Source organism: Triplophysa rosa, linkage group LG16, assembly GCF_024868665.1.
Source record: "Triplophysa rosa linkage group LG16, Trosa_1v2, whole genome shotgun sequence".
In the NCBI taxonomy this organism is placed as follows: Eukaryota; Metazoa; Chordata; class Actinopteri; order Cypriniformes; family Nemacheilidae; genus Triplophysa; species Triplophysa rosa.
In genome coordinates, this window is record NC_079905.1 from 11,526,422 (window position 1) to 11,543,996 (window position 17,575).

Consider the following 17,575-nt stretch of genomic DNA (forward strand, 5'->3'; position numbering starts at 1 on the left):
TGTTTCGTGTTTGCGTTTGCGCGTGGCGAGTTGCGCATTCCGCTGTAGCGCTTAAAATAGATCCTCGCTTTGTATATTGTTTAATTCATTATTTTATTTACTTCTTTATTTATTAGAAACAAACATGCCAGGACTGTTGTGTCGTGTCAATGACCTGAGGTGAATAATTGTTGGTTTATAGAAAAAAATAACACTTAAACCAGCCCAGTGTGGTTAATTAATGGGTTAAGATGGTTTGCTTGTGTCTTAATGTCTTCAGAAATGTGCCCAAATGTGTCAACACACCAGCAAACCGGTTTAGACTGATTTAAGCTGTTTTCTCAGTAAAAAGGGACAAATGTCCTGACAAAAACTGGTCGGTTTTTCTGGATATTCAAGTGATTCATATTATTTCAGATTCTGGTGTGACTATTGAGATCTCGCCACTACTGTATAAACATCAAAACCTGTCAGCGAACAATGTAAGGAAGGAGACCTAATAAATGCGAACAATGTAAGGAATTTTGAAGGTGAAGTTGGTGAACTATCCCCACTCTGTTTGGCTATGAAAAAAGCAGAGAGGCGAGGGGAAAACCAGCAGGGGTCTGGCTTCATAAATCTGTGGCGTTCTCATGGCTACAGCGTGGCGGCAGGCCGACCGTGTCATACGAGCAGTAACTCACGTGGTGGGATGACATGGGATGAGGCTGTGAATGGCCGTGGTGGCCTTCACAGTCGTATGATGCAGTGACACTCCTGAAGTTTTTTTCTGCAGAGAATGGGTAAGGGGACATTGCTTACCAGTCTTTGGACCAGAATGCATGAACATATGGCCTATTGATGTTAAAAGCAAGGGTTAATAATTTCAAATAAGAGAAGAATGCTGGAGGGCACTTTAGCAAGGCCTGTGAAAGACCTGCAATGTAAACTTGACCTCTCTGCTCGGTCAAGACCACAGGACCAGTTAATTAATGACTTGAGGGCCCGTTTGACTTTATTTCTAATTTCTTTCTCATCTTTTCTTTTCTTGTATATACAGCCACAGAAAAAAAATAAGAGACCGTTCCAAATTTTCATTTAATCAGCATTTCAAGGTGCATGTATTGTGGCCATTCCAGTCCAGTGTGTGTTGAATTTCAACAAAATCATGACATAAAACCATCCAATGTGAAAGACTGACATGCATGACAGGACACATGAAAACTGTGATAAAAATCAAGGTTATCACATAAAAAATGTTTAAACTTCTCCTATATACATGTGCAACTATTACTGTTATATTGCTTAAAAGTGAATATAAGCTTGTTCTCTTTGCAGTTTTTGATGTCTGAAGAAATACACAGCATATTTTGACCTGTTTCTCCAGTTTTCATTTTCTGCAAATGCAAATAGAATTTTTTCAAATTTTAATTTGAAATTTAGGAGAAATATTGTTAGTAGTTCACAGAATGAAACGAAAATTATATTTTTTCTTAAACACATACCTTTAAATATAGTACATTTTAAAATCAGAAAAGCTGAAAGGAATAAAGGATAGTTCACCTTCAAAATGAAAATCCTGTCATCATTTACACGCCCTCTTGTCATTTCAAACCTGTATGACTTTCTTTCTTCTGCAGAACACAAAGGAAGATATTTTGAAAAATGTTGGTAACAGAACAGTACAGCCCCCCATTCACTTCTATTGTAACCAATGCAAGTGAACGGGGGGGGGTGTTAGCAACATTCTTCAGAATATTTTCTTTTGTGTTCTGCGGAAGGAAGAAAATCATACAGGATGTCGGTCTCTTATCGTTTTAAAGGTGAGCTAGTACTTTTTTCTGCTCCTGTATATACAGTATATCTTTGTTGAAGATTGATTGAAGTTTTGGGGGAAGTTTCCCGCACAGGGCTTAGAGTAAGCCAGGACTAGGCCTTTGTTAAATTAGGATATGTTTTTATTAAAACAATGCACTGATATATTGTTTTCAGTTAAGATCTAGAATTGAACTTAGTCTGGGACTAGTCTTAAGCCCCGTCTGGAAACCACCCCCTTTTTCTATTTTCTAATTTTTTCTATGGTATCAGTTTAATATGTAGAGATTATTATTATTAAGTAAAAAAAACATTGACCAATAGCGTAATCTTACTAATAACATGCTAATTAGTCCAATTAGGGTAATTAAGTCAATTTTATATAAAAGCTTTAGGAAAACACTGGTGTGCATACTGCAACAAAACAATGGCACTGATCAATTTTAAGATATGTCAGGTCAAGTTATTTTCGGTTAAGACAGCTCAAATATTCATTTTAGTCTAGGGCTAGCCTTAAACCCTGTGAAGCCGGGCCCATATGTCTCATGTACTCTTATGTCTCAAATGATATAACATAAACCGTTTTGATACATTTTCCTTTCATAAAGTACAGATGTAAGTACACGCCTTTCGGATGAAATGACAGGTCATTCTGTTGCCATTCATCGCTTGTAAAGGTTTAAATTTGATGTCATCAGTTCATTCATCTTTCTGCATAAAAATGGATAATAATCTTACAGTCAATTTACAGTTACTCCCACTAATAGGCTATACATCCCATGTATATTACACAGCAACATTTTGCCTCTGGTGAGTTTGGGCTATTGAGCCAACTGATGGAACATGGTAAGAGTATTCAAGAAGCCCATTTAAAAAAATTGAGAGACAAAAACTACACAATGTCTTTTATTTCTGTGATCTAAATGTACTTTCAGGCCATGCACCGCCACCACCAAATCATGGCACACGGCTACTCAGTTTTGGCATGAGTGTTTAGTTTCTGGGTAAAGGGCTTAACACATGCTAGTGTAATGTTCAGATCTGTCACACCTGCTCACAAGACATGCTTTCCCTTCCGTCTAATCACGAGGTCAAGTGGGTTTAATTTAACACAGCCTACCTTTGGTCCTCACTCACTCTCATTCGCATTCACTCAAACCATGTAATCTACTGCAGAGAACAGCAGATTATAGGGTAGACGCTTCCATTTCCTAATGGTTCGGTGGAAGAGAAGCGAGGGATAAAGACAGGGAAAGACACAGATAAAGAAAAGGAGGAAGATTGAGCCAGCTGAGTGACGCTGGCAATACACTGCTGTGGCATGGCTCAGCTGGCATGGCTGAATGCCTGATTGTGTGGGCAGATGTTTCAGAGAGAAGGGAGCGGACCCCATAGGGGCTGTGGTGACACAATTGGGAGGCTTTCAATTAGGCCAAACCCAAGCGTTCTTATGCCAGGTGTTATTTTACACGTCGAAAACATGTTGTAGACGTTCACGGCGTGCACATATATCCCAAACATTACGCAAAGCTGTGACACAGCACAGACCGTTCGTGGGAGAGAGAGCAAAGAGCTGATGCTTGATGCCAGCATGGCTCACATGAGTAGTGGAGCGGGCGGGCCCCGAAAGGACTGACAGAGGTGAATGCAGGATCAGAGCACCGGTCGCAGGATGCAGCTGGCGCGCATCAAGTGCTTCCGCATGGCAATTAAACTGACGGCTGGACTCGAATGCACGGCCAGACCGATACTCGTACACAAAGTCCATCGCATCTGCATCTCAGTGCGCCTCAGAACTCCAAACACAATCGGGAGGGTTAATGACTCCGATTATCTTGAATTACAACTCTTTAAACAATAACAAATGTCGCGCTGCTGCAAACGGCAAATGTTGGTTTAGCAAAGTGCCTGCATCCGAAAGGCTTTTTCAGACTCGTATGCTTTCAAGTTTCTCCCCTTTTGAGGAAGTTTCAAAAGAAAAACTAATACTACGTTTCCGCTCCGTCTCCGCCGTCTTGTTTAACTTCTCTCCAGCAATCCCAGCTTCTTCAAATCAATCAAGTGCTGTAGTTTTAGGGCTCCTTAAAGTGCATAATTTATTGGTTGTAATGGAGTCGAAGCTTGATTTATCTGTCGAAGATTATCAGCTGGAAACGGCTCTCTGGCTCCTTAGCTCCAAACAAAAAGAACATCTTTCTCTTATAAGTCGACATTTCTAGTAATGCATCCGCTTTCCTGTACCTGATGTCTGTTCTGCTTAATCAAATCTTAACTCCATCTTGATAACTCAGAGGTTGGGACAAAGTCATCCGATTGAAGAAGACCTGCACTGAGGCTTAATTGATTAGGTCAGTCTGTGTGCTTCCTATTCTTAACTGTGGAATTCAATTGCAGTGAAGGCCAAGACATGATTGTGATAATTACTGATTGGGTAATGAGGACTGAAGACTCACATAGGCCTCAAGCCATGATTATAATCATAGGAGCATTGCGACCCTGTTGATTAAAGCCAGATATGACTTCAACCAGCTGGGGACATCAAGATGACTCTATTGGTAAAACAAAAGAACTGCTTAATACTGGAGGCATTGCCAGTTTAAGTGCAGGAAGACCTCCAAATGTGAGGTCTTTAGTTCGTTTTATTTCCATTAGGCCTACAGTATACAACCATTATCTTTGAATTATACTGAAACGTATACTGTTTCGTACAGTTGCATTGTTATAGCCTACTACAAAGCATGTCGTCATCTGATGTGTGTTGAATTTACCTGTTTCCCAAAGTAGCATTTAAAATATGTTAATGCTTTTAAATATTTCAATAGTTACTGAATATCTAATCTGAATATTTGTCACCAAACATTTTTATTTGTAAACTCGTCTGCTTGTCGATGACGTTCTTTGAGTGCAAGAATTCTGACAGTCTTTTAGCGACATCTGGTGGCAAGATATGGCAATGCAAAAAGTTTAGCGGATTGTCCACCTGCTCCGTGTGCATCCCGATACACGGTATGCATTCTATTATTTTTACTTATAAAATAACGGGGCTCTGAAGCTTGTGGTATGTTTTTTGGGGCGGAGGAGCTCTTAAGTTTACGAACCATTACTGTAATGAAGATAATTCATTTTAGATGAACGTAGGCCTAACTCAATTTCTCTTGAACAAGAACGACCCTTCAGATAACTTTGAATGTTTTCTCTTCGAAATCTGGTAATTTGCCATTAATTAATTGTTGATTTGAGCATACCAGCATAGCGGAGCAAAGACTATGACGTCATCATGAGCCAGTCCAGTTATTTCTAGTCCCGTTAGAAGCCGTTTTCGCTGGTTTTTGTGATTTATGGCAAGGGTCTTGGTAGCAAATCTCGTAGATCGAAATAAATCCAAAATTAAGGTTATGAAGGGTACGAAATGGTATGTTACATCTAAGTACGAATAATTGTATAAGATATTGGCTGCTTTTAATATTTTCATATCGTTATGTCTTGATTTTGTATGTTGAAATAATGTCAGAGAGATATGAATCTATAACGCGATTTTATAGCACATATATTTATATAGAACGAAATTATTACATATTATATTTAATAATTAAGTATATTTAAATATATTCATATAATTTAATATATATTGTGTATATACTCAATATTTGTCACTCGATCCCAGGTGATAAAGTCATCCAGGGGGATGCAGTTCGCCCCAGGTCTACGCGTGCGGTGTGAAACAGGCCTAAGAGTTAGAAGTAGGGTCAGTGCAGGCCCTAGATTCTTTTTAACATCTGTTAAAATACTTATGGTAAACATTTGGTGCCTAAATAAAACTTTAAATGTAAAAATGATTTCCTGTAATATGACCACAGTTCATACAGGTTCATGCATGACTTCAGCAGCTCTACTCAGAATTTTACAGTTTTGAATGTTGCTGCAAAAAAATGTGAACTTACTATGTAGCTTCTGTCAGGCATACTCAAACTTATACGTAATAACGTTGTTATTGTACTGTTATGTTTATGTTTGTTTTGTTATCTAATAAAATATGCCATTGATACATTGATATAGAAATGTCATTTAGTTATCCAAATGTCAAATATTCCCTCATTTGTAACCACTTGGAATAAAAATGAATAAATGTGCATGTAACATCATAAATGTATTCAAAATACTTAAATTAGATATAAACATAATTATCATGACACGTGAACTGTATGTGTATAATTGTATAATAAGTAAATAATTAGACAAAAAAAAGAGAAAAAAGGCAAATACACAGCAATGTTTTCTTGTTTATTATCAGCAATTCATCAGACACATATAAACAACCTGTAGGAAAAGAAGAAAGCAACATTTTCACACAGTAACCTGGCTCGCCCCAGCGAAGACCAAGAGACGCTCTCTCTCTCACGCACACATCAGACACACTTTGAGAAGTTTATACTAAACACTTTATGCAGTAAAAAAAGGAATGAACAAATTTATACTTAAGAAAGAAATCATCAATAAATAAATGATCATTCATGTATTTACAAATGAACAAAGCAAGTATTATAACATATGAGTAAACATTCCTTTCACCCGTTGTTATTGAAAGCAAATTGGATGATATGCCTTTAGAGATCAATAGTGCCCATAGGTTAATTTACTGTAGACATGGATTTTGGGGAAAAAACTGCCCTAATCTACTTAGTTTTGCTTCTCTACCTAATTTTAGATAGTTGGTGACGTTGACCATTTCAGTCTGAATCCACATAATCTTTGCAACCGGTTCTGCTGAAATACTTGAACATGCACATTCATGGCTTCCAAGGTGTGATATTATAGCTCGCAGATCTCTTTCCTTTTTTTAATCTGAACATTACAAACATGTAATGTGCCAGAAAAAAAACAACGGGGTTTGATAGTTCATCACAGTTCGCCCAAAAATAAAATAAAATAACACATTCATGTTGTTTTAAACCTGTACGACTTGGACTAACAGCCTCGTTTCTCCACTCATCTTCACAGCATCTCTTTTCCATGAAAGGGAATGGAGACCAAGGTAGCAGCATCTCCTTTTTTCATGTTCCATGAAGGAAAGTCAAACCATTTTGAAACAACATGGCAATAAGTAAACAACATAATTTTCATTTTTGGGTGAACTGAGAATTTTTCTTCAACCTCCATTCAGAGGTACAAATGCCAGACTGATTTCAAATTTCCAAACTGATCTTTAAATATCCAAGCATTGGTTTTTGGGATCTAGCTGATATGAAATGACATGCCGTTATTGTGTTAGGTAGCCATGGTAAACTACAACCAGAATAGGTTTACATAGACACAGTGGGATCCATTATCCATTGTACTCTTTAAAGCGCTCGGATTATGAATACAGAGCCCTTTGAATTAGTGACAAAGACTAAAACACATGGAAAACTTCACCAACTCAAATCCATAAGGTGAAAAGAACCACTGAATATACATTACGTCAATCAGGCAAAGAAAGCAACACATGGCTGAATGCAACTGTACATAAGACAGGGGGTTTGAGGAGCCCACAAAAATCTTTTCAACAGTTCCCCGTTCTCACAAACAAGAGGTAACCAGTAAACAAGTAGTATGCAGTAACAAACATCGGTGAGTTCCAGAAGAAAAAAGGGCTACTTCTGTTCTCTCTTTCTCTCTCTCTCTTTTTAAGAAACTTGTCTAGCACAAGACCGTACATCATCTTGCATGGAGAGAGGCGGTTTTCTATGGCAATGCTATAAGTAAATGTTCATGCTGCACTAATATAGTGCAAAATGGAGCCTGAATACAGTGAGGGGGAAAGGCAGGTCAGCATTTCTCTAGGGGGCGCTAGTGGGCCCATGCAATCTCCACACAGTCATCCTTCTCATCACAAAATATTGATGAGAAGGGACCCAGCACAAATCGAAGGGCTGAAAACATCTCTGGCTAGTTAAATTGCGTATTACTTGCGTATTTCAGCAGTCTGAAAGACTCAACAGCCGCTTGCAATGTGTAGTCTGAGCTGTCTCAGGCTCAGCATCAACCGTTGGCACATTGCTGGAGCTGACAGGAGGTGCGATATTAAAGAAACGTGGGCGTATTTTGTGCTTCCTCAGCAAAACCTCCCAATTCAAACGGGTCGTCCAACTTTCCTCCTGAAAAACAAGTTTATGTTACAGAAAGACGTCGATGGCAGAGAGGTGAAGGCAGACTCCCTGAAGAACATCAGAGTTTGTCAAGGCTCTCGTGAAACAAAGTCCAAAAAACATTAACGTAAAAAAGGAGGGGGAATATTATATAAACACGGGCAGAGTCTCTCTCTGAGGTTTCGTTTGCGTCTAATAAAAAGCAATCGGTGAGTTTGCTCGAGTCTGTTCGAGTCTTCTGGTTTGAGGCTGTTCCCGATCGTGATCTGCGGCACAGGCGAATGCGGTCGCGCTACATGTCGGCGTCGCCATCGTAAGCCAGCGTCAGAGGCTTGAGTCTGTTGTTCATCTGTCTCCTCTGGGGCTTCTTTGGCTTTTTGCTGTGGAAACACAAAACACTGATGTCATGTTAAGCAACAACAATTGCCTTAAAACAACCAGGATGTAACTAAATTATAAAGACTCGCTTTGCATTTATAAAACAAGTGTGTTTGTCAAGGTTTCTTATCACTTCATAATAGTGAAATGCTTTGCATAGATACTTTGGGTTGTGTTTGGTGGTTCTTGTGAGCACTTGATGTTGCTAATGGTTCATGCACTGCTGCTGGTTGCCATGCATTTAGTTAATAACTAATGAAAAAGCTGTAGCGTAGCGTATAGCACAATAAAATTATACACTGCACATTTGTCATTTCACTAAATGTGCAATGTCTTATGAACTATATTAATGACAAGCTGAATTTTGACACAGAAGCTAGTAAACTGGTTAGTCATTTTCTTCCATGCTGACTTTAACAGGTAGCACAGTATATGCTATAGCGATGGAGGGAACAGGGAAATAGCCAGAGCGTATTCCAGCTCACTGAAAACTGCATCCCTGACTTACCTTAATGAGTACTACAACACAGAGACAGGGACACATGTCAGTATAACATCCTCTAAACCCCAGTGTCATGACCTTAACTCAAAAGTAACCAGTCAGAACCGTTTCATTCAATGTAATGGGTAAAACTACTATAAAGTACAAACATATCTGAGGTATTATGACTAATGCAAATGAATATGTAATGTAATAAAAGAATGCAGAAATATTCATCAGAGGGACAATACACCCAAAAATGAAAGTTTTGTCATCATTTAAAGCAGGGGTGTCCAATGTCGGTCCTGGAGGGCCACTGTCCTACAGAGTTTAGCTCCAACTTGGCTCAACACACCTGTTTGGAAGTTTCTAGTCTGCTTTGTGAGACCTTGATTAGCTGTTCAGGTGTGTTTGATTAGGGTTGAAGCTAAACTTTGCAGGACACTGGCCCTCCAGGACTGACTTTGGACACCCCTGATTTAAAGGTTAGAGACGGACGCCTCAGTCACTATTAACTTTCACTGAAGTTGTTTTCATACAGTGAGAGTAAACGGTGACTCAATCCCTAAAATACTACATATAATATAGTAACTAGAAGTACTATAATACAACATGAGGGTGAGCACATGATCAGAAGCAGAACTGAGCAGAATGTTTGGATTTCATGGATGATCATGTAATGCTAAGTGTGACCATTAGGGGGCAGTGTGGGTATAGAAACTGACTGAAACATTTGCCAAAATGTGCCACCTGAAGCCATTCATCAACCAGATCTATACAGTAGTGGGCATGTGATGTCCAACCCTGGACAATTAATGTGTTTGCTCTATTCAAATTTACTATTAAAGGTACAGTAACATTTTAGTATGCATAATGCAATTTAAAGGGATAGTTCACCTTCAAAATGAAAATTCTGTCATTATTTACACGCCCTCCTGTCATCCAAACCTATATGACTTACTTTCTTCTGCGTAACACAAAAGAAGATATTTAGAAGAATGTTGGTTACATAAAAACAGTTGGTCCCCATTGACTTGCATTGCTTTTGTGTCCATACAATAGAAGTGAATGTGGACCGATGGGTTTTGGTTACCAACATTATTCAAAATATCTTCTTTTGTGTTTTGCAGAAGAAAGAAAATCAAACAGGTTTAAAAAGACAATAGGGTGAGTAAATGATGACACAGTTTTCATTTTGAATTTATATACCTATATTCCCTGATATGCTATAATTTGTCTTTTTGCCAAATATCTTTGTCCAACAAATATATTTCAAGATCAATGTTTTGTCCATCGTACCCCTCATATTTTCATAGTTATTCCCCGCAAGCGTCACTTTTGCCACTACTGTCTATATAACTAAATCTACAGTAATGATAAATCTAGACTACTAAACCTCATTTTTAGAAGTTCTACCTGCTCACCTCCAAACAGCTCCTCGTGATTGGTCAGAAAGGCACATGTGACAGTGTGAAGGCAAATGTGAAGGACATGACTGGCCAGAGACCAAGGCCATATGGGAGGGGACAGAGCTGAGAGCTCTAGCTGCTCTGACAGTCAGGACAGGTATAAATCAGCTCTTGGTCGTTGGGTCCGACCCAAACCACAGAAGGTGTGGAAGGATCCGGGCTCAGAGGAGAGCTCCGGGCCAGAATACAAAAACTGACAGATATGAAGGGGTTGGGAAACAAAGGTGAGTAAAATGAATGAAAAGAACTTAAATGGTTAATATAAAAACATGATTAAGATGAATAGAATAAAACAGAAGAGTTATGAAAGGATGAAATGAGTGTCTTGAGTGTTGTTAGAAAAACTGTTCTTACCAGGCTAAGTAAGTCATAGAGACAATGAATACAAGCAGTACAAAAGCTCCAGCTGCTACACCATACACCCAGGTCTTCAGTTTGCCATCTGTGTAGACGCACACACATCAACACAAATACACAACTGGATCTCTACCTGTTTACACCCGAGGCAACAGGAATAAAATGACCAAGACTGTTTTCAGCTAGCTTTAATGTGGTTTGGATCTGCATATTTTAAAGTGACTGAAACAAGCTGTAAAAGCGGTTTAGCAATATTAGTCTCTATTTGTAAAATCTAATATAAAACTCCTATATCAAACAAACTCTATTATTTAATAGAAGCACAAGCACTTCTAATCCACGAACTTACCAGGTCCGAAGGGCTGCAGGAACCAAGTGCGTCCGGAGCGGCCTGGCAGGTTAATGGTGGGCTGGGTGGGGTTGAGAGCTCTGATGGTCTTCACGTCAGCCTTGCTGTCACCTGCAGTCGGTATCTCCAGCACTGGTATGACTGTGCACTGGTCCAACACGCCGTCCGATGTCATCACCTCAGTGTAGCCTTCCTTACAGCCGCATACACCGGCCTGCAGGGGGAGCCATTGCATCAGTTATAAAATAATCATCAACCGATATATCCTGTAAAAGTGTGCCGTTTTAGTCTGATTATCATACATGTTGATATTTTAAAGGCTTACAGTCATGTCAGCATGTTAGTAGTAACACATCACTGAAAATTCTAAGCGAGAAAAACATGTTAAATTGATAATATCAAGTATAGTTTTAAGTGTCTGCACTTTTTCAGAGTGGTTTTATTTTAGAAAAAAATTCAAGCATGCTTTTAACTTCACTATGGCCCGGTTTCACAGACAAGGTTTAAAGCTAGTCCCAGACTAAAATGAATGTGTGACATGTCTTAACTGAATATAACTTGCCCAGAAATATCTTAAAATATATCAGTGCCATCGTTATGTCTCAAGATGCTCACCAGTAATGTATTCTTCTAAGGCATTTTTATAAAAGCGAAATAAATATCTTAATTCAACTAAGGCATAGTCCTGGCTTAAGCTAAGCCGTGTCTGTGAAACCGGGCCTATATTTCATAAATGCATGGCGATTCTTTTTCCTTTAATACTTGAGAATGTTAAAAATCGAATATTTTCTTACTTTTACTCTTGTATTCAACAGTTGTTGAATAATGTACTAATATTAAAGGTAAAAACACAAATTAAAATGTATTTAAGAAAAGAAGTTGGGTAAAAAGTATGATACAGTATGCTTTATAATTAAGTGGAGTCAAATTTTTCCAAAGTAAAAACATTTACAGTAAAGAATCGGATAATGTACAGATATAAATACTGAAGTACTGTCCACCTCTTGTTTACAGTTATGTCTGTGAAATAAATGGTACTTATTACTTCTGGCCAGTTTCTTTTGTATTTTTTATCAATATATTTATTGTTTTCACAATTTACAGAATCAAGTTAATATATATAAGCAATCCACCCCACCACACCCCGGCAGTTATTATTTTTGACCACAAAGTCTATTTCAGATAAACCCACCCAAAATGTCCAAAACAAAACAATTTGTAGTTGGTTGTTTTGGCCTCTTCCTGTCAAAGTGGGTGGTTGGGTGGCCTGAATAAGGTGCCGTGTGGACCACATTTAGCAGGGTTAGTAAAAATCTGGCTATACGGGACTAAATAAAATAGGACAAGATCAATCATTAGTTCTTCAAAGTAAAAACCATGTACTTTATATTTTCAGCCTTTGTCTTTGCTTTGAACCAGCTGTTAATTGAATTCCATTTCAGTCTCCTGTGAGCATCGCTGTTAACTTCCTACTTACCAGTGTCGCTGTTCTTCCTTCAGTTCAAATAGGTGTAAATAAATGCTAAAAATACTTCTGTCACATCTAGCTGTGATTTCAACATACTTCTCATTTTTTCCTCTGTGCTATTTTAGTGGGTGTTGCCAAGACAGACCATAGCACGTTTCTTTACATGTTTGTCTGCAACCACTGCCTGAACGCGTATTTCCCTGTGCAGTTTGCGGGGGTCTCTTATTCCCACAACAATCTTGGAAGGATAATCGGCTACGCACAAGAACGCAGCCCTTCTCAGAACGGCACACTCAAGGGATGACCAGAACGCACTGGGGCATTTGCATCTCCAAATGTGGGTACAAGAGAGCGGGACACGATAAAGCTACAGATCTGATATGAATGTAGTCTGTAAACCCCCAGTAAAGGGTTTCACTACACAGTGGGAGACCGGATTCAGATACGCTTGTAACCACTCGTGCAAGACATGTTATGAAACACACCAGAGGACAAATACAGCAGCTCACAATGAACATTTACAATCCATAGGATTATCATCAAAGGACTGAGATAATAGTAGGTAAAAGCATTTCTGTGTATGTATTTACATATTCCTTATGGAAATAACAGGATCATAAAAAGTGCATTGACATAACAGCAAACCCATACTGATCTAGCAACCGGTATGTCAATCTATGCTGTCTTTTCCCATAATCACGTAAATAATGCATTTAGCAGACCTTACACGTGCACGTAAGCATAAAAACACTCAAACACACCAACGGCAGCAAAACGGAGCTGTTTTTCATAACAATATATGCAGTGTCCAGTCATGCAGCATGACTGCTTCTAATATCTCCTGACATTGGTCACGGTCTGTGTGATAAAACTGGCTCCATGCGTAGATCTAACGCTTACATTTCTCAGCAAAAAAAAACATTAAATTGATTATAAATCAGACCTGAACTTGAGTTTTTCCATCTAAAGTTCTTTATAAAAACTTATAAGTGGACATCAGATCTACCTCTTAGAACCTGTAATAGCCTTTTTTAACTGGTTCTCACATTTCATTCCCATTATACCTTCCTGTAGTTTTTCCCTTTTCCCCCTCTTCTGGCGGGAATCTAGTCTTGCATTGAATGTCTATGCAGTTTGCTTGCATCAGAGCATCATACACAAGTACATACAAGTATACGCACAAGTATACGCACACTAACCTCTGTGCAGTATGAGCGGGGTTTGTCGCAGGCTGGGTCACATGACCTGTCCGACACAGGCTCACTTGTCAATGGGCATCCACCTGCAGGAAAAGAGGTCAAAATTCAGCTTTTTATGTACAAAAACACGCACCAATGCGAGCACATTAACAGTCAGTATATTGTTCTGGAGGCAAAGACATCAAAGGGTTCTGTGTTTTTTCCTCACAATCCTTTTTTGCTATCTTTCAGTTTCTTTCTCTTTTACTGGAAATGTAAAGTAGTGCAAAACATAGTTCAATCCCTTTCATCCTTCCCTTCAAACCGAGGCTTGTTATGATGTTCAACTAGAAAACCAATGGCATTAACAAATGCATAAATGTCATATTTTTCATTTTTATAATATCATTGTATACTATATTTAAATACCTCAGGCTATATGCATAACTATGCAGAGTAATTATAACATAAATAAAAGAAATCTCAAGGCACATCATATATCATAGATTTATCACATGACTGACTGACTATACACAGTATAAGCAGACATGGGCTTCACTCCTCCTAAGCCCCATATGAAAATCTAGAGCTGATTTGAAGCCCTGAAGAGCAAAATTAAAAATGATCCTCTTCTTAGGATGCTTGTGTCTTCAGTCTGAAGGTACACTATGAGAAAATTCCTCTCTCTGCCGTTTCTCCGCTCCCTCACTTTCTATCTTCCTCTCTAAACCGTAGCCTGTGGGAATCCACAGAATCTATAAAAGCACTGAAATGGGCAGCCAGCGGCCAATACAGGGGTTTTATTTTCTCTAAGCTGGGATGAATCAATACACCCAATCAACAATGAGAGCGGCGATATAGAACTGCTCCCTAATGCCGGCCGCTGCCAGTCCTGATGACAATTGTTCAAGTGACAGCCAACACTATATCTGTGTCATCCATAGCTAGTGTAAATCAAAGATCTTTGGAACAAATTGTCATTTTGAAGTTATGAAAGCTTTCATATCATCATTAAGGTTTTGTTTTGTTAAGGGTTAACACCCGCCAACCCACCGATTGCAGGTAAAAAATGACCTGTGGTAGGTAACAAATCACTAGCCAGATTGGCCGGTTATCTTTCACAAATCATGTTCACTCATTTGCTGTTGAGTTTATGCAATTATGTAGATTTAGCGCACATACTCAACTCGGTCAATATGAATACTAATTATATATATGAATATTAATTAATATAGCAGAGTTGTATAGCAACATTAAGCAACCAAAAAGCAACAAAGTTTTTCAGATCAGATCTACCTCTTATAACCCGTAAAAGCCTTTTTTAACTGGTTCTCACGTTTCATTCCCATTATACCTTCCTGTAGTTTTTCCCTTTTCCCCCTCTTCTGGCAGGAATCTAATCTTGCATTGAATGTCTATGCAGTTTGCCTGCATCAGAGCATCACACACAAGTACATACAAGGTACACACAGGTAACAAATCATTAGCCAGATTGGCCGGTTATGTTTCACAAATCACGTTCACTCATTTGCTGGTGAGTTTATGTAATTTATGTAGAGTTAGCGCACATACTCAACTCAGTCAATATGAATAGTGAATAAACTGCCACCCTCCACCTGAACTGCAGCATCCTTCACAACTTTCAAAAAACAGCTCAAAACATACCTGTTCCGCAGTTATTTGACTAACCAATAACTGTCTGACTGTCTGTCTGTCTGTCCAAAAATATATATATATATATTATTATTATTGTTGTTCATTCTCTCCTTTGCTTACTCCATCTTGAAACCTCCTAGCAGCATGGCCTTGTAAACTAACGCTACTGTTTAGCGTGTTGAAAAAATGTTTATATGCTTTCCTACTTGTAAGTCGCTTTGGATAAAAGCGTCTTCCAAATGAATGAATGAAATGATATATATATATATGAATATTGATAAAATATAGCAGAGGAACAAAGAAGCATATCTTTCCATTTTCAGCAGACCCTGGACTATCCAGTCGATTTGTATGCTTTATAGAAACACAGGTTTCTTTGTTCAAGGTGGTGTTTGATTTTCTTTGCATTTATTTGAAGAGTTCAGACGCAAAAGCCTTTAAGTGCCATTTCAAAATTTTTAGGATCAGTGACTTCACTGTAATGGCAATGAAAACATCCTCTTTGCCCATAAAGGGACATAACTTTTAATATAAACATCGAAGCTTGATAAAAATGATAATTTTAGAAGAAAAACATCAGACAGAACTTAGAGGCTTTTGTATCTGAACTCTTCATTTGTTCACCTTAAACACATTTCAGCGTCTAGAAGTTCTTAATGTTCGGTAACTTAAAAGTCTAGAAGTCACATTGGGGAGTAAAAAGTTCATTTAAATTAGGACTGTCACAATATCATAATTTCACTTTACGATTATAGTGGCTAAAATAATTCTCGATAACACTATAAACATGTTTTTAAAAGAAATAAATGATGCTAACTGTCAAAATCTTTTCTTTTTTTCCTTTTATTTAGTCAATGAATCGTAATCAAAATGTATGGGGGTACAAAGAGAGTTTGTAACCATCGTGACTCTTACCGAAAATGTTTAAATGGGTGCTGAATTGTTTACATTATTACGATATGTGTAGAATTAACAAAATATCGTTATTGTAAAAAACAGTATTATGTGACACCCCTATTTCATATACTGATTGTTTCATTTTTTAAAGCTTGCTAGCTAGGCTAACAAGCCAACTAACCAATTTTCTAACCCTAACTAACTATTTTCTAGCAAACAAACAAGCTAACCACCCAACCAAATAACTACTTATATATATATATATATATATAAAAGGTTCACCATAAACTGTAAGCAATTTCAGAAACATGGTGACCAATTAGCAGCATTTATGAATATTTATTTTGCCGCACACCTTAATATAGCTCATGCATATTCATAAACGGAGAGCGGGTTGCTTTAGAGGGATTGGTTACAGTCTTACAGCTTCTGCTGCAATGATCTGCCAATCAGACTCATGTGTGCCATCTGGAACGAGGTCAGTTTGGATGGCTGGGCACGGAGGACAAATAAACATTTGAAAATCATACGGAGGACAAGCTCCTATTTGCCATAAATACAGCATTCCAGAACTCAGAACAAATCTCAGGTTAAATCAATCTCATTATTAAACTAATCTCGGTTTAAATGTATTTCTTCTCAGTGATGTTATAAGAGACAAGGACACGCCCCACACATTTGCATGCTTGCAACAAAACAGATATAGACTGAGAAAAATATGCATATTAATACATCCACGGGAGGACAGCTGGCATAAAGTTGAATGGTATTAAGATGTGGGTGTGACACTGTCATGGATTAAAAGCTTGTTTCAATAATGTACATAAAAATGTCTGACAGGAAACGACAGCACAGGACGTCAACGTTATCTCAAACAACAGTCACTCATTACACACTCTTTGAGAGAGAATATTGACAGTTTTCTCACAGTAATGGTTTCAGAGAAAAACATGTTTTTCTTCTCTAAATATTGACAGCAGACGTCTGTGCTTCTAGATAAAAAGTAACAGCTTGTCTAGTAACAGCTTCATGATGGAAAAAACAGCAAACTATCTGTCTCCCTGTCTATGAAAGCTAGTCCATCACCTCTAAAAACCCTCTAAAACCAGAAAAACTAGCGTAGTCTGGTTTAAGATTTTTCCTTCTGCACGTGTGGCTGCTCCTAATCCATCATATTTTTAAAAAGATACACACAATTTAGGATTATTTTAGAGGTTTAGAGAGATCAGCACGCATGCGCACATACCTGTGACGTTTAATCCATCTGAGCGCTGGCACCAGACCTGGCGAGATGAGCCTTTCCATGGACCAGTCATCCATTTGTACTCATAACACTGGCCATCTTAAAACACATAAATAGAATTCTTAAAAATAGATTTTTAAGAAGAATGTAATGTAAACGTAAATTTAATAGTGGTCCTTATGTAACTGATCGTGGTTTTGG

General features: G+C 38.2%; 1 protein-coding gene across 1 annotated transcript in view; it reads right to left on the reverse strand.

Moving 5' to 3' along the window:
• Nucleotides 1-6,041: 6,041 nt before the first annotated feature.
• Nucleotides 6,042-17,575, reverse strand: part of thsd7aa (thrombospondin, type I, domain containing 7Aa) — a 104,280-nt gene continuing 92,746 nt past the window's right edge. Inside the window, exons 23-27 of the mRNA XM_057355119.1 lie at nucleotides 17,378-17,473; nucleotides 13,600-13,682; nucleotides 10,933-11,146; nucleotides 10,581-10,668; nucleotides 6,042-8,278 (exon numbers count right to left, since the gene is read on the reverse strand). Of these exons, the coding sequence (XP_057211102.1) occupies nucleotides 8,191-8,278; nucleotides 10,581-10,668; nucleotides 10,933-11,146; nucleotides 13,600-13,682; nucleotides 17,378-17,473 (569 nt within the window). The 3' untranslated portion in view covers nucleotides 6,042-8,190. The remainder of the gene's footprint in view (nucleotides 8,279-10,580; nucleotides 10,669-10,932; nucleotides 11,147-13,599; nucleotides 13,683-17,377; nucleotides 17,474-17,575) is intronic.